Genomic DNA, 27,498 nt, shown 5'->3' with positions numbered 1-27,498 from the left:
AGGTTCAGTATCAATTTGAAGTGAATCGGTGTAGAAATGAAGAAATTGTAGTAAAAGGCATTGGCTTTTGGCTTTTGGAAAAATGCAAAATTATACATTAGATCTGCAAGATGACAATGTGTATGTACCTGTTGCAACTAGTATATGTTGAATGCAATCGTTTGAAATTTCAAAACATCCTGTCCTTAGCGCCATCTCAGAAGTAGCATTGGCTCATTTATTAATGCATCGCAAAAAGGAGGTGGTGCCCGTGATTAACAGCCGTAATACTGACCAGCTCCGACATTGTGACTGCTTAATCTAGCTTTAATCAAGCAGGCTTAACAAGTACATAACACAAGAGCATGGCATAACGGGTACCAACGCTTGGCTGTGTGTGCAGTTTTGAATAAATGAAAGCTTGTCAGAATATTTTTTTTAAGGTCACAGTTACCTTGACCTTTGACCTACTGACCCAAAATGGGTGTGGCGTGTAGAACTCATCAAAGTGCATCTACATGGGAAGTTTCAAAGTTGTAGGTGGAAGCACTTTGATTTTAGAGCCAATGTAAAGGTTTTAGCACGACGACGGCGGACGACACGACAAGCTGGCTATGACAATACCTCGGGTTTTCTCCGAAAACGCCGACCTAATAACACACGCATACCCATGGAAAGAATAAACTCTGTATGCCCCCATCATTGATGGTCAGGATATTTAACATTATAAGACAAAAATAACCAAATGTAGTTTGGATTGATGTTGATCCCTGACAGAGGCAATCAGAACCATTTAATGAGAACAACAAAGACTGTTTGATCTGGACTGACATATATTTGCACAATCAAAAAAATTACAGTTTCTCATTCCATCGTCGATTGAAATAAAAATTAACAGCAAATTTTCACAGAGTAAAACATCTACAGATGAAAACACAGAAAAAAGGCAACATAAGAAATACATGTACAAAGACAATTTTTCTTGCGTGCAAACTTTGGACAGAAAGCTCTGTCATTGTGTTTTTGCTATAAAAAAAAAGATGTTTGTTAACATTTTACTTGGATTGCGTGCCGTTTTCAACAGCTATTCAGTAATATAATTGCAGTGGTTTTTCAACTCACCCTTTTCCTGGGATAGCTGGTATACCAGTACTGAGTGCACATACTTACGTGTATGCCAGTAACTGGCAACTGCCCTACTTGAATCAGATGAAGGGGGCAAATGGGGACTATTAACCCAATCCCTACACAAGTTGCTGGGCAGGACATTTTAGAAAAATTATAAACCATTTTAAAATAAACTATATGTAAAAATCAACAGAGTTTTCAAAGACAGTCAGGCCAAAACAAATACTATCCATAAGACGTTTGCCTATGATAACTATTAAAAATAAGATATGCAGGCAATACTGAAAAAATATAATTTTAAAAAAATAGTATATTTTCACAACCGAAACTTAATGTAATAAGCAAGGATAGTGCAAAAACAATAAATATCCACCATTAGAAGATTTTGCTGAGAAAAACAATAAACATTGATTATTCACATTACAAAAAATACTACAAATGTGCCCACTAATTCGGTTTCTTAAAAACTTTGAAAGCATGTTTTTCTCAATTTTAAAAATTCACAGTTAAAAGTCTCTATAACGCTCAAAATCAACAAAAATTTCGTAAAAAAAGTTAACACCTTAACAATCAGTGTTCCTTATAGCAATAGCCAAAATTTCAACGCTAGATGTGGTATGATTACATAGATTTTTGTAGATACAAAATGCTCGTTTTTATTTATTTGTGGTCACAAATAATTCCCGCGAATATATCTATTCATACGACACATGAACACCATTTTTGTGTTCATGTGTCGTATGAATAGATATTCAAAACAATAATAAAAACGAGCTTTTTGTATCTAAAACCACCTATTGTACCAGACCACATCTGGCGTTGAAATTTCGGCAATTGCCATAAGGAACACTGATTTTTAATTGGTTAAGTTTATTTTACGAACAAGTGTACGGAATTTTCGTTGATTTTGAGTATTAATGTTACTTTGTTTTATAACACACAAGTCAGAGTTATCAGTATAAAACTTTGGGTTATTTTCCTTGAAATCAAACATAAAATAGGAGTTACAATTGTATCTCCATGTATATGCCATTGCGTACACTGTGTTAACAAACTAATCCAAGTCAAGTTCTACACATGAAATGAATAAATATCACAATCCGTTATATCATAAATGACCATTGTTGCCGTTCATTTGGTGTCTCATTTAATACAGCATTAAAATAAATAGTCTACATATCATGCAATGCTAACATACAAATATGACACGAGAAACATTGAAAATGAAAATATTCTAAATATGATAATTTAGAAATTCACTAAATCATGTGTTTCAACAAATGTTTAAATGACTTCATTATGTACTGTTTATATAACATTTCATGAAATATATTTTATAGAGACAAAGAAAAACAATGACAACATTTTTGGTTTTATACCATCCCAACCCTGATTTTGCCTAAAGAATAAGCATCGAAAGCGAGTCTGTGATGATATGCATTATTTCCAAAAGTCAAAAAAGCAAATATGTAACAGGTTCATTTTACAGTTCCATGAACACCATAGATTAGCCGAGCTCAGAGTAAACTTGGCTTAATGCATGTACATTCAGTCTCGTTCCAGAGTAGCCTATGCAATCAACACAGGCTAATCAGGGACCACACTTTCTACTTTGATGGAATTTTTAGTCTTAAGCCAGTCTCCTCCGAACAGAAATCAACCTTACATGGAAAGTGTCGTCCCAGAGAAGCATGTGCAGTCATGGGCTGTTCCCGAATGATACTTTCATGCATGCATTTTGCCTGGTTTTCCTCGAGAGTGTCTCAAAGGCATTTAAAGTGAGTCAAATCAACCATGCATACTACATGATTCAAATACAAATACTCAGACAGAGAAACCTATGCAATAGATCTATGATGATCAACATCATATACATCATGAAAATAGATTAACTGGAAAATCAAGAAAACATGATCCCAAGCAGTATAAAGTTAAAAACACAAAGTAAACCTGGCAAAAAAATTATCACATTTTAATACCATTGGTCTCTTACACAAAAATATTCTGCAAGGAAACATTTTCAACAAATATTCCAAATATGAAAGGATTTCTTTTCTTCCTCAATGATATTTATATATATTATGAGTAATAGAGCAGTGAACATTTGATGTAATTTTGAAGCAAACATGCACACATATACATACATGATTTTGGAATGTGAACAAGAAGAATGTAAGTTGAACGTGTAAATATTTTTTTGCAATAAAAATACATGTTAACAATACAAAAATAACTTTTAAGAGATAAACTTACTTAAAACAAGCATTAATAAATTCAAATAATCGCATGGCCAAAGAATAAGTCAAATACTAGAATGTGTAAGTTTGTAATTTGTCAAGTTAATTTTTGTTTAAGTGAATTAGATTTCAATACTTAAGAAAAATTTGCAACCAGCGAGAAAACATATATATAAAGAACAACATTCTCATGAAATTTTTTCTACAATTTGTTTAGGTTTATACTTAGTATTGTTTTTGAGATCGCTATAACAATTTAGTGTCGAGCTATGTCTTTATATTACATGTAACAAAATTAGAATACATCTCACAGTGTGTGACAAAATTGATAATCTTTTAGTGGATGCAGCATTCATTCTGTTACAAAAAGTCATATTGTGACAAGTTTCCAACAACACTGTTACACATGTAATCAATATTCACATCTAATAAAGTGTGTAGCAGTTATATCTTGTTTGTTATTAAATGACTAGTCTTTTTTCCATAAATTATTACATCATCATTGTTAATGACATTTAAAGATTACATTCAAGACTTTTTACATGAGCAAAATCATGTTTTTTTAGACAAAACTACATCACAGTCACAAGTTTTACAAAACAGCACAGATTGGCACATTACAAAACCAACACAACTAAGAGTTGTTTACCTTGAGCAGTAAAACAAACAAGGATGGGAGAGTTACGCCCCTTGTTACTTTAATACTAAGTAAATATGATCATTTAAAGAATTTACATGGGTCTATAAAAGTATGAAAAGTATACCTTGCATGCAATCAACAATAACATTTGTTTTCTTAATTTGGTATGATATAAGCAGTTCATTACAAATACCAGTACTACTAGTATTCTTTTGAAAGAGACACTTAGCAAAAACAGTTAAAACACACAAGAAACTCTTCAAAACTGTTCATTGAATTCTTGAACATCGGGTTTTGTGAGACGTCCTGACTTTGCATCGGAGATAGCTCCCCACAAATCGAATACAAAGTCATCGGTAAATCCGAAATCCTGCAGTTCCGAGTTATCAATTGCCATGGCAAAGTCATGTGGGTTATCCTTGCTTTGTCCAGCTTCCCAGATTTGTTGAGCTAAGAAAAGAGAAAGTTCACAGGCTACATAAACAGTATTAAGTGCACATGCTTATGTCAGTTATTGATAACATTCCAACATAAATCATAGGTAGGGGATAATGTCAACAGAAGGAATTCATGACCAATGCCCACTCCAGTTATGTTTCCGTACTGGGTTTTATTATATAAATATTAAGGGCGGTTGATGGCTTAAGTAAATTTTGCACCCGAGAAGAGTGATGTCTACCGAGACTGAAGGTGTATTCTGTTTTTCAAGGATATTGCATTTTTATCTGCCAACAAGCAGTGCATTGATGACAACAACTGACCATGCTTGTTCAAAACCATAGTGAAAGAATTTCTACCAGAGAGAAAAATAAACTTGTAACATGTTGATTAGTATTTGATTGTTTTGTCATAACCATGGACTAGTAAATTTTCATGTGATACACTGGGCCTAACCTGACACAGTGCGCCTTCCCCTCCACTTATAAGCAATTTATAACCATGACAACCAATCTATATATTGATTAAAATTTTCTAGCATAAATAATAAAGGCAAACAAAATTATTGCTATTAAATTTAGACCCCGTGAAAAAAGCATTCTTGAATTACGCAGAACTATAACTTGTTTACCTAAACATTTAAAGTTGTTAAAAAGGAATAAAATAGATATTCAGTTGTAATGCCATATACTCCCTAATAAAACCCCTGAGGGCCTTATTTTGCTTGAAGAGTCAAAACTATTGCATTAAATTGTATATTCCCTCATTAGAAAACCCTAAAATATTTTACTTATGCACATGAATTTGTTTCTTAGGGCTTATATGTTACAGTAACTTTGTGGTAGCATACCCAAGTCTGTATCGTTGATGCCCATGAAGGATTCCAGCAGTCCGTTAATCTTGTCCACTGCAACACTCACATACTCCTCTGCCTAAAACACACATAAATAGTATACAGTTATTTCTTGGATGGGCGGTGAACAGTCAAAACTGTTGTCCCAAGATATCAGGGATGACTTTGGAACTGTTGCCCGAGGCCGACAATTCCAAATGTCAGCCCTGATACAGAGGGCAAACAGTTTTGACTGTTCACCAAGCAACCATGAAATACCTGTTTTATTACCTGATCAAATTTCAAACATAGAAAAAAGAGCAAATAAAATTTAAACACAACAGTGTTGTTGAAACCTGAATACAGACATTTTTAAACACATGTTTTGGCCTTACGTAGAACTTGAACTATAGGAAAGTGTCAAACAGCAAATGACTCTTGTTTTAATTTTATTCGAATGATATGTGTGGGTCATACAGTGTTTTCATGCAAGTCAATACAGTTTATTTATTTAGTTTTTCTTTTGCATACATGCATCCATTTTAAATAAAATCATGTTTTCATGATTTGTTTTTTATATAAGAAGGTATTTAATACATTATTTGTTAAATAATACTTCTATTAGAGAAAGAAATAGTCCACATGCGGAATGAAATATGACAAACATTTGTTTGTTTTCAGTTTCAGAGTCACTGTATTATCACAGGAAAGGGAGACAACTTACTTATTTTCATTTACAACATACTCGAAAATATTCATGATCACATTCATGACCAGTCTTGTCAGTGTTAATATAAAGCATGTATACTGATCGCAAACAAATCTTGATGTTCATCAAATAGATGCCTATCAGAATGTTTAAAAATGTATAACCTGAGGCCAACTATAGGCATGACTACATTCTACTTAATTTGAATTATTCACAATTGACTGAGTCAGTCCATCTGATATTTATTATCTGAGACATCATCAAACAGTATATTTTCACATGTGAACACACAACTTCATTTTACATGTACGATGTGTAAACTATGTGTGATAATACATTACATCTTGTGGTGTTGGCAATGTATCTCTGTATAAGTGTAGAATCTTTAAAATACTGTATGAAAGATTTGGGATCAAAACTATTTCAGCAGTTCAATTGCACTGAATGTTATTAGTAAGATTACTTCAACCTCTGATGGATTAAGGATCGAGTATAGAAGACACAGAAACTTAAAGCTGGCAGCATTTATCTTAAATAGTTGTAATCTCTAGTATTAGCACATTCCATGGTGGAATGCAACACAATTATGACAAAACCCTTTCACTAGATACCAGGGCTTTCATTGGACAAGAACTCCCAGTTTTAAGCTAGAAGTTGTGTTTGACTTAATTTTGATACACCACAATTGACATGAATGTGTTGTTTTGACTTGTGATCATTTGTGACTTAAAGTCAAGTAAACTTCATGACCAATGCATATTTGTAATAGGTGTGAATTACAGCAAAAATTTAAAAAGCAATTTACTCTGAATTTTTCTATAATTAGGTAAAAGCTACAGCTCTGTTTATGACTATAGTGAGGTTATATAAACTCAGAGATCGTATTAACTTATTCCATAACAGTTTGCCAATTTGTTGATGAATTTATTGAAAAACTATAAATTATACGGGTAAGGGTCAAATTATTATGTTTTTGATATAGAACACAAATTGAGACTTAAAAGACCATTAACACTCAAAATCTACGAATATTTCTAAATATTTTGAAAAATAAAGTTAACACATAAAAGATCAGTGTTCCTTACAGCCAGAGAATAAAGGACAATTCTAGATGTGGTCTAGTAATATAGATATAACGAGATACAAAATGCTTGTTTAATTATTTTTTTGTGACAATATATTCCATGTAAATTTCCCGCAAATCCAAACATTTACAAGCGAAGGCAAGATTGGCTTCAGGCAGCTTATGAGAACTAGGTTGTGCTTCTGACACTTCCCAAAGCCAATCTCAAATTTGCTTGTAAGAAAGTAATTATTTAAAACTTCTTTTTGATACCAATTCAAATAACTCTGTGTTGATATTATGTGTGTAAAGATGCTTAAAAGTACTTAAATATTATGGGCAATGTAGCCTTTTAATTGAAATAAATAATTATTTTATCAAGTCCATGAAAGGTTTGAGATTTTAGAGTTAAAGTCCAACTGAATATCTCAGTGATAAAGTGGTTTACCTGAGAGCAATCAGTCAGGTACAACACTGGCTTACACAAGTATTACAAGGTTCATTCTACCAGATTGCATAATATGTAATGGCTTTTTATCACGATAGAAAAATACACTGTATTTTACATAATGCAAAGTAAAATTGTAAATGAGGGCTATTAATACACGAGAACATATTTGACAGACTCAATGGTAATTTACCTTAAATGCTGTGATTTATAGTTTAATGCTTCATTATACTGCATATTAATAGCAAATCAAGGAAACTCTATCTCATAGTACTGCCTCACGCCTCTCGTGAGTATTATGGGCAATATTTGCGTCTTTATATGTAGCTGGTGTATGTGAAGAATATCTTTTAAAAATTACGTATTAAATGTTTCATGAAAACATGTGTATTGTTTTTATAAACTGTAATTAATATTGTAATTTGAATTATACTTACAAAGATGTTTGATGACATTTTTTATGGGTACGGAAAAATCCAAGGAAGCTGTAAAATTGCTATGAAAGAAATGCACATCAAGTACCTCTATATGCATGCGCACTACATGTATCAATAATTAGAGTTTAATGTAATCACTAAAGTACGCCAGTTTTTAAGTTTGAATCCCACTGAGGGAGGGCATCAAAACAGTTTCTTAACAATTTAATATATATAACATTTATAAAATTTAATAAATTACTGAGATGTCCGGACTTCAAAGCTACAAACCTCTTCCACTTTGGCCTGGCCCTTGGAGCTGATTCTCAGGGTCTGCTTGCCGGTTCCTAGGCTGCTGCTTCCCTTCTTACCACTCGCCTGGGCAACAAATGCTGAAAAGGGAGACAACCGTGTAAAATCATTTCGGTATAAAACCCCATTCAGCATATCTCTGGGAAAAAGGGGATTAAATGCATGCGCATAAAGTGTTGCTCTAGATTAGCCTGTGCTAAATCAAAGACAACACTGTCAGCCTAAACTGGATTTTTTGCTAAGAAAATACTTTTTTAAATGAAAAAAAACATAAAATAAGAAAGTGTTGTTCCTATTAGCCTGTACAAACTGCACTGGCTAATCTGGGATGACACTTGACGCACACAGATTAAGCCCGGTGTTAACAGAGCGACGGTCTTTTCTATTGAAACAAAATTTATGTACATTATTATATCTATAGATATACTGAATATTAGATTAGTGTTGAAAGCAGGTAAGTTTATTTAACAAGAATCAGAAATCATGAGTAAAGGTGAGTTGTTTAGTTTTTTTGTGCTGAGCAAACAAACTTCTATTTATCCAATCATTTATGCATTTTTTTATTGTTCCTTTTCAAAGGTAAACAAGGACTGAAAAGAAACTTAAAACATGCAATGAAATCATACAATAAATAAAATGCAGTCACTATCTTGCGTCGGTTTGCTGTACAAACTGTTTTGGATACAACAACATTCATCATGCTTAATGCTGGTATGCATGATGGAATAAATACCTGAAATGAGTTGATTAGAAAACCAGCTTGTATAAGAATTCCTTTTCATGAAAGTAATTTTATTTTGATAATGTGCATAATATTTTAGGTCAGAGTTTTAGAGCTTAAACAAAGGCTGTTTGTAAAACACGCATGCCCCCAAATGGGCCGTCAGTTGTAGTGGCAGCCATTGTGTGCATCCATTTTGTCACTGTGACCTTGACCTTTGACCTACCCTTGTCAAAAAATAATCCACTTTCATACCAAAACACACTTAGACCAACATAAAACTGTGTTTTTTCTGAGTTTTTCTTAGCGGAAGTTGGTTTTTGCTAATAAAAGTGAGTTTTATGTGCGCTAAACTGTGCTTAACTGAGTTTAAAGTTGGTTATTTTAAGAAGATGTGTGTTTAAGCGAGTTTTTTTCTGTAAGAAGTCGGTTTTTTGTGTGTCAAAAGTGAGCCTTTTTATTTATGAGTTGGTTTATGTGTGTTTAAGTGTGTCTTTTTGTTTTATAAGCGAGTCTTTTACAACAGAAGTTGGTCTTTTTTTAAACAGAAGTGGGTTTAAGCGAGTTTAACTTGGTCTTTTTGTAAATAAGTTGAGAGCTGCAACGAGGCTTAAAGACTCACTTTAACACACTTTTCAACAAGTTTGTCTTTTGTTTATTAATATAACTCATCAATGAAACAATAATTCTTCAACTGGGTCTTTGTTTAATGTTTATAGCCATAAATAATACAAGTTAATTGTAAAGGGGCTTTTTTTACAGCTTGTTTGCCATTGTCCCTATTGTACATTTGTGTGCTCCCCATAATTTTTAGGGAATATTGGATGAAAATGGCTCTTTCAGAACATCACAGGTTCACAGATGGACAACAAGTACAGGGCCGTACCCAGGAAATGTTGACTGGGGGGCCGAAACGGGGAGGGTGCGGGAGGGGTTGCCCCTCGGGAATAGAATTTTTTTTTGTTATGCACTGTTCAAGGTGAATTTTAATGCATATAGAAACATATGTTGTGTTATAAATTTAAGGATATCTAACAAGTACTTAGTATCACTGACAAAAACTATAACAATGGTCAAGCTTAGTTTTATACATGAAAATGAAAGAGTTTGTGTTTCACTTTGATTTTTTTCTTTATGTTTGTTTTTATTATAAACAATATCTTATGATTGTTTTATGTCTTAATTTTTTATTTTTTTTAAACAATCTCATATGATTGTTTATATTTGTTTAAAACAGTATTTACTTGTTAAATCTGCATATTTAAATAATTATGGTATTGGAAACATTATTTTGGAAATAATCTATTTATTTTTGTACATAAGTTATGCAAGATTTTGATATTTGCATATGATACCATCATATCCATTTTCTTAATTTGCAATAAAATAATAAAATGCCAAACATGACCTGTGTTACATAAACTGTCAACAAAATAACAAGACAATACCTAAAAACACCCTTATTTCACACCACTAACAATAAACAGATAACAATCTGGCAGGCATTCAGAGCTAAACAGGGTACTGATTATCTAGGGGTAGATAAGGCTACTGATGGGGTTTGCCTAGAGATAAGGCTGTGTGGAATACGATATAAGGCTTTTGATTGGCTATTGCACTGAGGAAGTTATCTTTTTGAAAACAACAACTTTTGAAAAATAAGCTGGTGTCAGCAATTGAATATTGAGCTAAATTTAATTCAGCAACATTAATATAAAGAAGTGAAAGACTTATAATGGTAGTGTAAAATGTCTTGAAATTCTGTCAGCATGAAGTATTGTGTGATGAAAACAATGTGTTTTTTACTGCAATGTGGAAATCAATAATAAGTTGGTTGGAAAGGAGGTTGAACTGCCTGTTGTTGTTTTTGGAATACTGAAGAACAGTTTTAACAGGTTTGTATTTTCATTTCTTTACCCCTTTTTTTATTTAGTTTATTGAATTAATTATGATCATTATCATATTTATGTATTGTCACTGGGAAATGTAAATGGATAAGTTATTGTATTGCAATTTAAAGGATAAACAACACATTTTGAAGCAAAAATTGATAAACTTACACATGAAAAAGTGTAAATGTTGTGTACAGTGAATAATTATGGTTGTGTTTCATGGTTATTGTCATCTAAAATTTTATTTATATCTATTTCTGGTTATAACTGAACGGATTTCTTTCCCTCATACTTAATTAAAACTTATATATTTTAATTTTGAAGGTTAAACTCTTGCCACAAGGCAAAATTGACATCGATGGGAAGATCCTTTGGAAAGAATGTGCATCATCGCCTGCCTGATGTATGGACTTTTAAACCTGGTTTTTACCCTGCACAAGCTGGCAAACTTGAGGGGAACAAGAGTGGGAAAACCTCGCCCAGTCCTTGACCAAGAAAGCTCGATTTGTTGAGAGGTAAACTATACAGGTTATTGCATTTACAATGCCACCAGACCACACAGCCAAATGAGACCACGCATCTTGGTACATTTTCAAACTGCATTTTCTACCAAACGCAATTTCTTTTAATAATTGATGAAAAGTGCTAAGTCACATGTGATCACGGGATTAAAATTTCAAAAATAAACAAACAAAAACAACAAGCAAATAACTTAAATTTATTTTTATTAAAGCAACAAGATTACCATAACAGCAATATTTCATAGTTAAGTGGAACGAAAACATAACCAATCAACATGTTTGAAGAATGCCTTGCCCTTTTGAAAGTGATATGGTATTAATCCTTTGCAGATCAACTGGCATAAGAGATGCTCAAGAGGAGAAGGACACAAGCAGCATCAATGGTACAACTACGTGTCGCTCCAGCGCCCGCTTTCCAGGTCTCTACCAGCTGCTTTCCAGGTCCCTCCACCCGCCAAGATCAGGTCTAATTCCCTGCACTGGCTGCTTTCCAGGTCCCCTAGCAGTCAAGGTCTCTCCAGTAGCTGCTGTGCAGGTCCCAACACCGTATGCCGTCAAGGTCACTCCATAAGCTGAAATCCAGGTTCCTCATTCCACTGCGGTGCAGGTACCTCCAACAGCTGAGATCCAGGTCTCTGCAGCAGCTGCGGTCTAAATACTCCACCCGCAGTGGTCCATTGCGGTCAACCTTTTGCTTTAAAATCTTCCATAAATGTCTATTATTTTATAATGTATTGTAAAAATAATCTGTTTGTATAAATTTGCGGTGTACTATTTTTGTCATATAAACATAATTTTCGTACACATTGTGTTTTTTTCCCTTTTAACCACATGGGGCTTATAATGAACTGTTGTAATTGCTTCACAAAAACCATTTTTTCTAGAACATATCAGTCCAAAATTATTTTTTTTCACACTGCAAAATCCCACAAAAGGCTCACAAAAAACCTACTTTCTTAAAAAAACTCACTAAAACACTGTTAAAACCCACAAAAATCAACTTACCCAAACCCACATATTTCTTTTGTTTTTTTCACAGATAAAATACTGTTAATAACTAGGTTTAAAGCGAGTTAAAAGCATGTTTTCACTGTGAAAAAAACTAACAAAGGCGTGCTTTCAGCTCACTTTTCGCCCACTTAAAAACCGTGTTTAGCCTGCTTATAGCTCACATAAAAAACACACTTTTTACCCACTTTAAACCAACTCCACAGACAGAAGTTGGTCTAAGCATGTTTAAAAAACCTCAAAAAACCAACTTGTAGAAAATCATACTCACTTTAAACCCACTTAAGATGGTTAAAAAACCCACTATGTTGGTTTAAAGCGAGTTAAACCAAGATTTAACTCAGAAAAAACCCAGTCGGTAAGCTAAAAAACCCAGTCGGTAAGCTAAAAGCGTGTCTGAAAAACCCGCTTTTAGCACAGTGCAAATACCGCAGAGTTAAACACAGATGCCTGAAAAAAACTCACTTTAAACCCACTTAAGACGGTTAAAAAACCACTATGTTGGCTTTAAGCGAGTTAAACCAAGATTCAACTCAGATAAAACCAAGTCGGTAAGCAAAAAGTGTGTTTAAAAGACTCGCTTTTAGCTCGGTGCCAATACCGCAGGGATAAACCCAGTTTAAAACTGGGTTATAACCGGATTTTGCTCACTTTTTTGACAAGGGTAGTGACCTTAAAATCAATAGGGATCATCTGCCAGTCATGATGAATGTACCTATGCAGCTTCATGATCCTAAGGCCTAAGCATTCTTGAGTTATCATCTGGAAACCATTTTACTGTTTTGAGTCACTGTTACCTTGACCTTTGACCTAGTGACCTGAAAATCAATAGCGGTCATCTGCCACTCATGATCAATTTATTTTTGAAGTTTCATGATCCTAGGCCTAAGCGTTCTTGGGTTATCATCTGGAAACCATTTAACTGTTTCGAGTCACTGTGACTTTGACCTAGTGACCTGAAAATCAATTGGGGTCATCGTCCAGTCATGATCAATGTAGCTATGAAGTTTCATGATCCTAGGCCTAAGCGTTCTTGAGTTATCATCCGGAAACCATTTGGCGGACTGACCGACCAACAGATGTACCGACCAACATGTGCAAAACAATATACCCCCTCTTCTTCGAAGGGGGGGAATATAAAAAACCCAGCATTTTTGTTCATTATATTAAAGTATAACTATATTATAGTGATTGCATGGAGCTTTGCATGACAGTTGTACATGTAATTTTGATTTTTTAATAGTTCTTTACTGATTCTTCACCATGAATTATGTATTTTATCTGGATCGATGATCTAATTTTAATTTAAATGGTGATGTTAAATAAAAATAATGTCCGACATGGTTGTTAATTTAAGACTGCAATGAAAAATCAATTTCTCATCAAGCCAATGATTATAGAGTACTCGAAATAAACTGACTGTACAGCATAGATTTATATTTTATAAGACATCAAATGTACTCAATTCATGCTTTCAGATTATGAGCAATATTTGTTTCCTCAAAATCATTGCATTAATCCATACTGGAAACAGAAATAGGGATGAAAATTGCATTCAAATACTGAAAAAGCTTTTTTTGCCCAAGTAATGAGAATCAGAAATAGGCTTTACGATGTAGTAGAAATTTTAGACCAATAAAAATGTCTAAAAGTAAGACGAAGTCATTTGTTAAGTGGATGTGAAAAATCTTTCATGTATAGCTAACTATAGCTCTCACTGAAAATGTCCTTCTGAAATATTCATGACTCAGAGCTTCTTTACATGACACTATTAAAGTGTTGACTGTCAAATACAGTAAGAAAAGGTGCTCTTCAAATGCAGTGTTCACTCGCCTATTTTAATATTTATTTAATAATTATTGTCAAAGGAAAATTGATCTTGTGGTATTGAGATTACTTTTTATAATCAAATACATTAATGAGAAAAATCAGAAAGATATTCCATCATTCAATGTAGTATAGGCTCATCAAAATTAAACTTTTCTCTGTCAGGGCTTTTTCTCACCTTTTAAGATTATGACCTTTATCATGAAATGGGAACTTTGGCATCAATTGACTTTGAAATGGGAAAGAGTCCTATTTTTGTATGCATTCATGTTAAATTATTAGTAATAAAACTTATATAAAACAGAAAATCTCGAACATAAAGCTATCTGTAAAATGGACATTAAACCATTAAAACCCATTATTTCAATTATCATCTCTTTTTACATTTCTAAACAGAAAAAAAGGTGATGCTCCCCAAAGTTTTTTTTGTCACAATATTGCACTATATATTCAGATAAAAGGAAACGTCTTGAGGGCACAGTAGTTAGGGGGACAAGAATATTTTTATATAAAATTTCAAAGGGCCATAACTCTGTGAAAAATCATCCGACCAGAACCCGCTGATAAAATGCACATCTCCTCTTGGTAGTAAAGCTTCCTATAAAGTTTCATTGAATTCCGGTCATTAGTTGCTGAGAAATAGCCCGGACAAGAATTGCACTATATGTAAAGTGAATGGAAAATTTCAAAGGGCCATAACTCTGTGAAAAATCATCCGACCAGAACCCGCTGATCATATGCACATCTCCTCTTGGTAGTGAAGCTTCCCATAAAGTTTCATTGAATTCCGGTCATTAGTTTCTGAGAAATAGCCCGGACAAAAATTGTGCACGGACGGACACACGGATGGACAGACATAGCGGCGACTAAATGCTAAATGCAATAAAAAAAGAAGATTGAGAATTATTGACTGCATTAAATATGGAAAAAAAGCTTGGCATTGGGAATATGAACCATAAGGGCTAAAATGCTTCAATAAACATATTGTTTACCATTAATTGAATAAGGTTGGATGAAACTTCTCTGTATTATAATTGCATGTAATTATCATAAAACTTAAAGATGTATATTGAAGTATTTCTTTAAATGTCAATAAACAATGCTGTCACAAGTTTATTTCTTTACAACATTTTAGTCTACAATATGAACTTAACTTGAACTTGTTAACATATAAAGCACACCCTGATCAAATAAATCTTGAATGTTCAACACAAGAAGAAATCTCAAACATTTACCAATTATCATATGTACAGACACAAGCTTAACAACTGTGACCCATGTTACATGTGAAGTGTACGACCCATCATACATGTATCATTGAATTAACATCAGGACTAAAACATACAATACTATATTGAATTAAATGACTCTGGATAACAAGAGATTGCCAAACAATATTGTCCCCTACCGTTGAAACTCCACCATTGTCAGTAAAATAAATTAAAAATTTATTTTAAATATTTGTTGCCATAGCAACCACAATTCTTGATGTAGGAACGAAATTAAATGACGTGCATACCGGTTCTCTCCATACAGCCATCTATCCATGTTTCAAGTTACATGAAAAAATATGAAGAACTTTAAAAGTTATCGCAGGATCCAGAAAAGTGTGACGGACAGACTGACAGAATGACACACGGAGCGCAAACCATAAGTCCCCTCCGGTTTCACCGGTAGGGGACAAAAAGGGAATCAGCTGGAAACAGTTTTCTCTACATTTTGCATTAAATGTACTTGTCCTTTGTATGATATATATTTCCTCAAAATTTTGCTTGAATTTCCAACTTTCTAATTGTTCCACAAGGATACAGATTCTATAAAAAAAGATATAAACTCATTCTGTCTAAACAAAACTGTTTTTAATATGTGAGGAACCACTAGCTAATTGATCAACTACAGAAGTACCTTGGAGAGTTTTATACGAAAAAGTTTTTGTTTTCATTGACACTCAAATGTTTTTTCACGATGAAATACAACTTATATTTAATTGTTCATCTTCACATTTTACTTTTAAAATAGAACTTACCAAACTCAAAAAATACCCCATTTATATTCATCAAAATACTGCTAATATTTCTATGTCAGGCCCTTCTTAAGTTTTTGTAAGGCACAAAGTAATTGACCTGCTATGCTGGCTGCCACTGTATTTAGTTTAAACCTATTTATTTTAGCTCGATTGCATAGAAAGTAATGCCACTGTATTTAAAAACAACCAAATTGTATACCACTACTATTGTTTAACAAGAGCACCGCATAACGGGTGCCACACTCGGCTGTGGGTGCAGTTTTGAATAAATGAAAGCTTGTCAGATTTTATTTTTTTTAAGAAGTCACAGTGACCTTGACCTTTGATCTAGTTACCCAAAAAAGGGTGTGGCATGTAGAGCTCATCAAGGTGCAGCTACATACATATATGCAGTTTCAAAGTTGTATGTTGAAGCACTTTGATTTTGGAGCCAATGTTCAAAACTTTGACAAAATGTTAAGGTTTTAGCACGACGCGAACGACACAACAAGCTGGCTATATCAATACCTCGGGTTTTCTCCGAAAACAGCCGAGCTAAAAATAATAAAACTGAAATTTGTTGTTGTTTTTTTGTCAACAACAATCAGATTCTTTTTGAAATTTTAGTGCTTCATTATTTCACTATTACTGATTTACAAGCCAGTCAACATTACCAAAGTAGGGAACAAAAGCAGTAATAGCACTTGGAAAAGGACCTGAATAACCTAAATGGCAGAACTAGTTTTGATAATATATATTACAAAATTGGTCTATTAATGACTCCATTATCATGTTGCTTTTACGATAATATAATTGTGTATAGATCTGTATATCAGCATTGATAAATGACCATTCAAAATAAACACGAAATATTACTATTACTATAAATATATTTGTTTCAAAAAAAAATATTCTAATGGATCAACAATTGTAGCTTCTTACAATGTATAACATAGTTATTGACAAGTTAACAATTTCTGGTCACAAGTACATGGGAAATATTTATTTCCCAACTGCAACAAAAGGAGGGTGACAGAGTTATTGGTCATGACTAATATTTCACTCCTCTATATCACGAACAAAGTATAGTCCTACTCCAATAAATGTCTCATATTTTCAATATCAAGAGACCTTGTTGTTGTCATGGGAACATGTTTTTTGTATCAATAAAAGTTCAATATAGTATGCTACAGCATAATATTTCTTGTGGAAATCATAAAGCAGATTGCAGGTTTGAGCACAATTATGTTTTCAAACAACAGATCAAAGGCTAATAACTATTGAACGTTTTCCACAACTCACAAACAGATTTAAATTCTGAAAATATTTTCAACATAAAATAAGAAGATTCATGAAATATTTCAGATAAATGCCATAATTGGAAGTTTACTAATAATTATGGTACAGTCATTAATATGACATTTATAACTCAATTGTAACAAATGCATTTTAAACAGAATGTTATAGGAAGGGGGCAAAAAGAATATTAATACTGTATAATAAAGAGAGTATGCAATGTTCATATCAGGCAAGTTTTCCCACTTACATGTATAAATTATGAATTAATTAAGGAACACTTATTATTAATGATAGCTTCTTTTTAGCAATAATTAACATACTCCAGAAAAGTGTGACAGACAGACTCACAGACAGACTCACAGAAAGACTCACAGACAGACTCACAAACCATAAGTCGCCTCCGGTGAAACCGGTAGGAGACATAAAAGCAGAGGAGCTTCACAAAGAATATTTGAGCCTGTTAAATGAAACCAAATGTTGAGAAAATTGTGATAAATTCCAATTACCAGTAAAACTAAATAAGATACCGGTACAAAGCCTGAACAGCTTAACTCAATGTTGTTGTTTTTTCCCATACCAACGAAAAGAAACTGCATTTAATGAGGTGTCAGTAAAAATTAAGGGAATACAATATGTAACATTTTTCTAGAAATTCACAATGATTGATGCAAAAATGGCAGAGAAAACACATTTAAGAGGTAATTTGGAAAACCAAACTGCATTCGAGAGTTACTCATGCAACCAGACAAACATAGGTAGACATAGTATGTTACCATCAAAGTCTTTCAGCAAGAAATTAAAAGAGAAACAAAATTTTATTTCACAAAAATGCAACACTTTATACAAGTAATTTAACATGTTATAGTCGATTGTTAATACAAACCGCTTACACCATTATCATTATTAAAAGAAAATGACAGTGATTCAAAAATATGCCAACTTAATTTAATGCACGCACATATACTGATTATACTAATGTACTCATTATACAATACAAGTGCCTATAATGAACAGCAATAGAATGTGTCACACATTGAGAATTTAAGATGGAAGTGATGTATATAGGTGTTTAATAGTTCTTTATGAGATGTAAAGTTTCATGTTTAGCCACTCATACGGTTTATCGCTAACATGTTATCACCATATTAGGACTTATTTAAAGCATAAAATAATTAATCTCTGGGCTTCTGGGGGCTCATTTTATGGATATCATTTGGCCATAATTCCCAATTGCAAAAAGTGAATATATTGCCAATAAATTCCCAACAAATAGTTTGACGATAAGATTTAAGATGTAAATTTAGATACAATTTGTTTAGAAATAAAGTGTTTTGAAGTTGTACTTTTCACCTCACTGATATTTTTTTTTGTTTTTTTTTCATTTTATGTAATTTTTATAAGAAATATTCAAAATTTCATAAAACCCATTCAGCCCTAGTGTCGTATATATGCGTCCAAATAATCTACAGTGAAGTTCCTAGCGTCGTATATATGCGTCCAATAATCTCCAGTGTGAATTCCTAGCGTCGTAAATATAAGACAACCTAGATGTAGCTCTGAATGCCTAATGACTTAAAAATATGTCTGTTCAAATTGTCATTTAAAAAACTGCTTTTTATTTGCAGTAAGTTTTCCAACCTAAGAAATTTTTTGTAACACATACTGTCTTAGTCTGGAAATTGATTTTGTTTAACCATTTCTGGTCAAAACATGTGAAAATAAGATGAAAAATAAATAAATTAAGAAATGGTAACTTAAGCTTGTTGATTTTTTAAGGATAGTTATTTGTCTTATTTTTATAAAGTTCTAACATAAGCATATCAAGATGTTTTCAGATTTTTTATTGATTTTTTCTTCATAAAATTACTTGCAATTGAAACATAACTGTGTTTACAATATATTGATGTTTGTTTTTATTATTTACAATATCTTATTATTGTTTTTATGTCTTAAAATAATTTATATTTTTTATTTTTAAACATTCTTAAAAGATTGTTTTTAATCTTTCAAACAGTTTCTATTTGTAAAAAGTGTATACATAAATAATCATGGTATTGGATACATTATTTTAATAATCAAATGTCTTTTTTATATTTGGTAAGTTATGCCAGATTTAGAAATGTTCATGTGTTAATATATTCATTTTTAAATTGGAAATATAATAATAAAATATCTGTCACATTATCAGTCGACACAGTAGCAAACCTAAAAACACAATATCCTTTTTGACACCACTAAAAGTAACAATAAACAGATACAGTGAAAAGTCTCTTTACGACCACCTCGGTATTCCGACCAAACCGCTAATCCGCCATTACGACCGCTTTAATCAGTACCAATGATCGATATTGTTCTTTATTGACACCTGCCAAATGACAAGTAATTTTCACACCTTACTTGATCTGGTGTTGTGGTACTATCGGGCTTATGTACGAAGCCATTCTGACCCAATTTACCGCAATTAACAACAACAGTTTTTGGCATCCATTTGCGACACAGGTGTTAGATTTTCGGCACTTGTTATCATTTTTAACCCTTGATTGACAATTAGCTATTATTATTATTGAGTCTTTGATGGGTAAATTGGTAGTTGTTTGGTACTTACTTTAAAGATTAAATACGGCGAATAATTTAACAGTTAGGATATTTGAGTAACATGGTTTTGTTCGTGATGGATATAAAAACCGACCTTTATACCATATCGTTATTCAAAATGGATTAGCGAAAACGGAAAGAGTTGTGTTTAAAAGAAAAGATTGATTTGATCGACGCGAGTGATGGAAAATCTCAACAGAGCTCCAGATAAGGGTCGTATTTTCGTAATTACCAATTATTTTCAAGTCCATTACGTATTTATTTTAAAATCTTGTCGTACCATTAAGAATTACAAAATCAAGTTACGAATATTATTTTTAAATCTGTTTGTATCGATTTTTATTGAGTTCTTTTCGCATATTAAAGATCTTTTCGGTGCTTATATAGAATGGTTATCGGGCTTGTTTAACGAAGTGCATCTTTTCCAATAAAAGCGGTGTGTACTGAGTCTATCTGTCAAAAAACAATGGCGGCGCCCAGAGAGCGTCCTAAAAAACTGCAAAGCGTGCAAAAACACGCTTTTAACATATTGTACGCAAAGTGAGCCAAAGTTGAGTGTTAAGAAAGACATTATAGAAAAGATCTTATACGATGTTGTATGTTCAGTTGCCGACACAGTCGGAAAAGCTAAACAAGAATATCAGTGAAACTGATGGATGCTCCCTGATGATGCGCTCAATGTATGTGTTAATAAACACCTAAAATATCTATTAGCCTCGGTGACCTTGACCCAGTGACCTCAAACCTCATCAAAAGGTAGAGGTCCATGCAAGGTACCTCCATGCCAAATATGAAAGCGATTGGTTAAGTATTAAAGGCGCTATGAGAAACGGTAGCAAAAGTGTGACAGAAGAAAGTCTATTATTAGCCTTGGTGACGTTGACCTTGACCCCTGAGACCTCAAACCTCATCAAAAGGTAAAGGTCCATGCAAGGTACCTACATGCCAAATATGAAAGCAATTGGTTAAGTATTGAAGGCCCTATGAGAAACGGTAGCAAAAGTGTGACAGAAGGAAGTCTATTATTAGCCTCGGTGACCTTGACCTTGACCCAAGTGACCTCAAACCTCATCAAAAGGTAGAGTTCCATGCAAGGTACCTACATGCCAAATATGAAAGCGATTGGTAAAGTATTGAAGGCGCTATGAGAAACGGTAGCAAAAGTGTGAAGAAAGGAACACGGAACTACAAACTGGCAACTATATGCTCCACCGAAAATATTTTCGGGGAGCATAAAAAAAACGCGACACGACGGGTCCAAATTTAAACAAAACAAACATTGAACGAGTGGAAGGGACAATTCTTGTGGCTAATCGTTTAACAGATTGAAGGGGAGACCCCTTTTAATTGTGAAGTATGTAAAAATTCATCGAAGGCATGCAATCTACATGTAAGCACAGTTTGGGCATATGAAGGTATTTGAAAAATAAAATTGTATAATACTGAATAGACACTGTTGAACTCGTATAAATAAAGTTGCTAATATGTTTATTTTGATTTTTTGCATGAAATTAACCATTATTATTAAGCAGACGACAATTGACTCATTCGTTAAGTAAACATCAAGGATCTTGATGAAAAGTACATGTACATTTATTTACACTTCTTTAATGAACAACTTGAAATACTATCTTTGTACAATGTATAAATACAATGTATAAACTGATGACTGTTATATTGTATGCAAAAAGATGTAAGTTCATTGAATATTTACGTTGTTGTAATTATATGTCCATCAAATTCATGAAAACTCAGAATTAAGACCACCTCGCTATTAAGACCACTTTTGAAAAGTCACACAAGTGGTTTTAATAGCGAGTTTTCACTGTAATCTGTCAGGCATTTAGAGCTGATGAGGGTACTGATTATCTAGGAGTTGATAAGGCTATTACTGATAGGGGTTGCCTACAGATAAGGCTGTAGTATGGAATGAAAAACATTATTCCCCAATTTAAAGCAAATTTATGCTAAAATTCCCATTTTCATGCATGTGTGTAATTGTCCCGAAATGATAAGAAACACCCAGAATCTGATTGATCAACTGAGCTGATGAACATCATGAAAGAATTTTTTTTACATCAATGTTCATAATAAATCAATGTGAATATTATTAATCTCTTAAATTCACTGAAATGAACAATCAAAATATTAATTATAAAAAGTTTCATAATTAGTGTAGCAGCGTGTTAAAAGTAATGTTGTATAACAACATGTTTAGCCCTGATCTGTTAATGTACAAATCACTTGACGGCCACATTGAGCTGCCACCCAAATTATTTTTTAAGATTGACATACTTAAAATGAATCATCACCACACCTTAATGTAATAATTTGTTCATTTCACTGTTTAGAAAGCAAACAATGCCCTGCAGTAACCACACCTCTTCTTGCATTTTATTTATGCAACACATAAACCTTGCAATGTACAAATACCAATGTAAAACCAATCAGGCCTTATACACATCAAAGTTTACCATTCATCCTTCAATATGTATAGTTAAACAGTTTAATATTAATAAACTGACTGACATAGTAGTTGGAGCACTCAAACTCATGACTTTATTCAACACCAAACAGCCTACACAGACTTATCAGGGACAATATCTTTTATTTTAATGGAATTTTTCATTTAAAGGATTTCTCTTCTAAACTAAAATCCGGTCTAGTCAGAATATGTTTTCACTGATTAGCCTGTGCATATTGAATAGGCAAATCTGAGTTAACAGTTAAAGCACATTCATTTAGCCAGGAGAACAGTTAATTGTTCATGTTCATTGTGAAACATGTATAATTAATAACTGCTTTCAAAATGAAAATTGTGTTTGGCTTACAGAATTCCAAAGAATATCAATAATTATGACCTAAATAGCTATTGTTAACACTTGTTAATTCTTAATATCAGTATCTCTTGGCTAGTTAGCAGGAAAATTGTGTATGTTTTATGAAAAAGGAAAAGCTAAACCAATGATTTACCATTGGAATATCTATACATTTAGATTATGTATTGGTAAACAATTAGTTCTATTCATTCCTGCTGGACAAAAATAAAATAAAAGCAAACACTGACATATACGTTTTTGAATAGGTGTGGTTTATCTGTTGTAAGCAATCAAATTTGAAAATTCTATCATCGCTCTATGTAACATCATTTCAGCATAACTTTCCAATATGTATGTGCTGTTAACAAATCAAATATAGCATAGAATTTGTTATATGCAAACCACCCCACAACATATGTCTGAAGCATGAGCAATGGCTAGAATGTTATCAGTATATAAACATCCAATTAATTATTCATTAACTAGTTTGTGAGCAACTTTCACAGCAAACATTAAGCTTTCATGTATCTGACAACTTTAAATATATCTAGATAATTTTTGCACAAAAGAGACCTGTACTTTATATTTGAAAACAATATTTTAAAGCTTGTTTTATTGGTGTAATACCACATAAAAACTCTAATTTTAACATGTTTAATTACTACATGTACACACATTCTGTTCTATTCATAAAAGCTACATATTAATAAAAATCAAATGGTCTTTATTATATTGTTCTTTTGTTACATGTTTGTGTGGGAAACGCACTTTATCACAAGTATAAAGTGGTGATAAAGAACCAATGTTTTTTTATTGATAAAAATTGCAAGTGAAGCTTGATTCACACCTGTCATTTAGTTAGGGTTGCAATTTGATATTTTTAAGAATTAAAATCAATATTTGTTAAACATTTGCAAAATACTTTGGTTTAAATACATTAAAATAACTGTTAATTGCTTATAAAAATGTAAGAACATGTAATTTGTGTTTTTTTGTATTTTTAAATAAAGTAAAAGTTCTTCTCATGCATGCTACTCCAAATGACAATCTAATGATACCAAAATGATACTCATTTTGAATTCAACAGATTTTTTTTCCAAACGTTGAAATTCCTTTTCTGTAGGAATGCCTTCTCTTTGTGCTCTCAAGTCATCAGATGTAGAATATATTAAACTAAATTTATAGAAAGAAATGAGTTTAGGCATGAAATATTATAGTATTTGTTCTTGAAAGTTACCTAAATTAGTACTATGATTTATCCCATTATTCCTTTTAAAAATGTATGTCTGGTCCAATTAGAAAGCATCAACAAGGGACTATAATGAATTGCAAAAAGTAATATGCCACTTGCATAGATAAACAATATGACAAAATATCCTTTGTTACTATGTTATAAGAAATTGCCAGAAACAAATGTGTTAGAGAAATGAGTTAAGATATTTAATTCAAATAAGCCTTTTATGGTCTATATAATATTATTATATTAATATAACAAGTCAAGACAAGATTAGTCTTCCCAATAATTTATGAGACGTTTTTCTCAAAACATGGCCCTGGAGGCACTAACGTTGCCAATGTTTGTGAATAATATAATTCATATGTGTGAATAACCCCATGTCACCATCAGTCGTTAACTTCTGAGGTTTTGTGGCAGTTTGTTGGCTTTGTTATACCTAACAAACTTATGGGACCACCCCTACAGTGTCCTCCTACATGATAAAATCGTGGCCAGATACAGGGCAACAGATAAGGTTCGTTTTATGGTTTTTATGATTTGCATTTGAAAGAAAACTAATTATAATCAACAATCTATCGTATAGAAATCAATTATATAAATTGAAAACGAATTGCAAATAATTCTTCATCGTCTTCGTTGTACCTTATCCTACGTATTGTGCATAATTTGATTATTATATTTGTACCTTTAGTGCCGCCGTTATATTTTCAGTAAGTTTATATAGACACAGGATCGGGACAGTTGCGAAGTAAAAAGTTACTTCTGGTGAAAAAAATCCCATTTATGGGAAAATGCCCTTTGCAGCAATCCAAAAACTGGAATTCCAATTTAAACAAGAAAACTGTCACCCATGTTTATGTGCACTGTGGAGTGAAGTACACATAATTGCAAGGTTATAATGCCACTAGGTCAAAAGTTGACACAATTGTAATGAAATGTCAAGATTTTTAGCTGAATTTTTTTACAAATGATCAAATATATACTTTGGGAATATGCACATTTTACATTAACATGCACAAGTTCATTTATTGTTGTCACATAACAGTGGTATTTCCATATTTTGAGGAAAAAACTTGTCGGGTTACAGGAAACATAACTTGTTTAAATCACAATATATGTTTTAGCAAATTATAACAATGTGATCTCACTTAAATGTATGTACATCAAAAAAAGGAGTATAAAATGATTTTTATTTTGGTTCATATATGGAACTCTGACGGCAATGCTTTTTTCCAGTACAAGAAATAATGCATGATTGTACCTTTATCCAGTTGATTTCTCCCCCTATTAAGTTAAATGTATCTTGCAGATAAACCTCTCATTCTAATACTATGACACTATTTGTGACACTCTCCAGACAAAAAAGCGACAGTTATGTGAAATGCTGATCCACAGCTGACTAGTCCATTGAGAATTGAACTTACAAAAAAACTTAAAAATAAATAAAATGACTAAGTTTAGAGATAAGCATACTTACAGAAACCGGATTTCATGGGCTCCACAGTTCGAATCAAGAATGTTTTCCCTTTTGGAATTTCTTTTAACATTTTTGCCACCTCAAAATGACGACATCCAATTAAGCTTTTCCCATCAATTTTTTCTATGTGATCACCAACAGCTATTAAGGGTGTTGTGTCCATGATGCTTCCCTCCTTTATACGCTTAATAAAAGCATATCCTGCACCATTGTCTGTGATTGTAAGTCCCAGAGCATCTTCTGATTTTGTCACTTCGACTTCTTTCGGCTGGCCTTTGATGTGTGCAAATATAAAATCCTCCAAACCAATCTGTCCACCAAGTAATCGAGACATATCAACTTTATGCGTATTCAATGTGCAGAACAAAATCTGAAAAAACACACAATTTAAACGATTTACAACAATAAAGGAACAAAGCCCCTGTATATTTTACTCTATATTATGGTTATTTTAATTAAAATTATATGAAATATGGTGTTTTTCATGACAATTTACACTGTGTGTTATTTTACATAAAACATTAATTATAAACCAGTTCAATTACAATAATCTCTGTCTGTTGATATATTATAATTATTTTAGACTGTAACTACGATTCATTAAATTGACTAAGCATGACAAAGACTTTGTTAAATTCTGGTGTCATTTTTTTAAATGAACAACACACTACTTGCCCTCACTTTACTAAAAAACATATGTCAATGCAATGTTTGTTTCTGCACACATTTGGCTAACGTAAAATTATAATTAACGGATCAAAAAAGCTCTCAATTTTGAAAAGAAATATGTTTCCACTTACCTGGCCAACATCCATATCATAACAATCAGCTATTTTCTGGTACAGTTCTTTAACGTTCGTGAAGCCGGATATGATGCCGGTCGGGCTTCCATGGGCCTGCTGACAGTGGAATACAAGTTTGGGTCTGACAGGTGGAGGTGGTTCATTTTTTGGGATTTCTGTTTTCGCGGTACCATTGGATGCTGGCAAGTCGACGTCTGGGCGTGTCGTCGAAGATGTTGTTGAATTGCCGACACTATCCGCTATATTGTCCTTACTCTTGTTCTTTTTACCACCAAAGAGAGGCATTTTGTATATACCGTTCTGTTTCCAACGCTCTTTTTGAGTTAAACTCTATCGTACACCGTTAAATTATCGATTATGTTACCTGTCAAATTCTCACCTGTAATCATAGGTATATAAAAATATGGCCGCCTACCCGGAAGTTTTTATAGGAGGAGTACGCTTCATTTCCGAAGATTAAATTTTCTGCTGAACACTTATTATGTCTTAAAAAATAATAACAAACACAACATAAAATTATTAAATATATCTTTTTGTACACGAAACGAGTGAATAACGTAATGGATACGGGTAAATCGATCGTGAAATATAGTGTTCACATAACGACGTCACTTACAACCTTTCGGTTCAGAGGCTACACACCAGTATATTTTCTATGGGCACTGTAACCCGGTTTTGCACATAGTAGCTTTTTCCAATAGATCAGTTGCCAAAAATGTCAACAAACCAGGCCAAAACGTTAAAAACCTTAAAAGCCAGAATAAAGAATTCAGTAGGGTGTTACACCAACATTATATGTTGGGAGTCATCAGAGTCAGATGGTTGATATTTTTGGGCCCTCCCCATAAAGGTGGGGTCCCCATTGCAGCATTAGTTTGTGTGTAGACTTGCATCAACCTTTTGAATGTTTTTAAATCAATAGATAGAAGACTGAAGGCGTTATTACAAACGGTGACAATTTTGTAAAGTAATAATGTATCATGCATTAAAACGCTGAAAGGTTGCAACATTCAAGACAAAATGGCCAAAGATCTTACGGTGACCATCTGATACCCAAAGGGACTCAAATGTTCTGAGCTGGAAATGTTTCAC

The 27,498-nt window shown here is 32.9% G+C and overlaps 1 protein-coding gene and 1 long non-coding RNA gene across 2 annotated transcripts; one reads left to right on the top strand and one right to left on the bottom strand.

Annotated features, from left to right (window-relative positions):
- Positions 1–794: 794 nt before the first annotated feature.
- LOC127862323 (PDZ domain-containing protein GIPC1-like) lies at positions 795–27,498 on the bottom strand. Its single transcript, XM_052401406.1, has 5 exons — positions 26,404–27,498; positions 25,604–25,973; positions 8,182–8,282; positions 5,273–5,354; positions 795–4,434 (listed from the first exon to the last, which is right to left on the bottom strand). The coding sequence occupies exons 1-5, from the start codon at positions 26,689–26,691 to the stop codon at positions 4,244–4,246; spliced, it is 1,032 nt and encodes a 343-aa protein (XP_052257366.1). The 5' UTR covers positions 26,692–27,498; the 3' UTR covers positions 795–4,243.
- LOC127862332 (uncharacterized) lies at positions 9,850–12,138 on the top strand. The gene is made up of 3 exons (XR_008040548.1): positions 9,850–10,818; positions 11,140–11,330; positions 11,667–12,138. It is a non-coding gene; the product is annotated as an uncharacterized LOC127862332 (long non-coding RNA).

Source organism: Dreissena polymorpha, chromosome 16, assembly GCF_020536995.1.
Source record: "Dreissena polymorpha isolate Duluth1 chromosome 16, UMN_Dpol_1.0, whole genome shotgun sequence".
Classification (NCBI taxonomy): domain Eukaryota; kingdom Metazoa; phylum Mollusca; class Bivalvia; order Myida; family Dreissenidae; genus Dreissena; species Dreissena polymorpha.
Note: the sequence above shows the minus strand (reverse complement) of the source record. Positions and strands in the feature narration are given on the sequence as shown.

What these genes read in the sequence shown, in the direction of transcription:
- LOC127862323 (XM_052401406.1), bottom strand. Translation starts at nt 26,691, where the DNA reads ATGCCTCTCTTTGGTGGTAAAAAGAACAAGAGTAAGGACAATATAGCG. An exon ending in GCCCATGAAATCCGGTTTCT is followed by an intron (nt 8,283 to 25,603) that starts GTAAGTATGCTT and finishes CTCCCTTTTCAG; the next exon opens with CATTTGTTGCCCAGGCGAGT. An exon ending in CATCAACGATACAGACTTGG is followed by an intron (nt 4,435 to 5,272) that starts GTATGCTACCAC and finishes CTCTTTTCTTAG; the next exon opens with CTCAACAAATCTGGGAAGCT.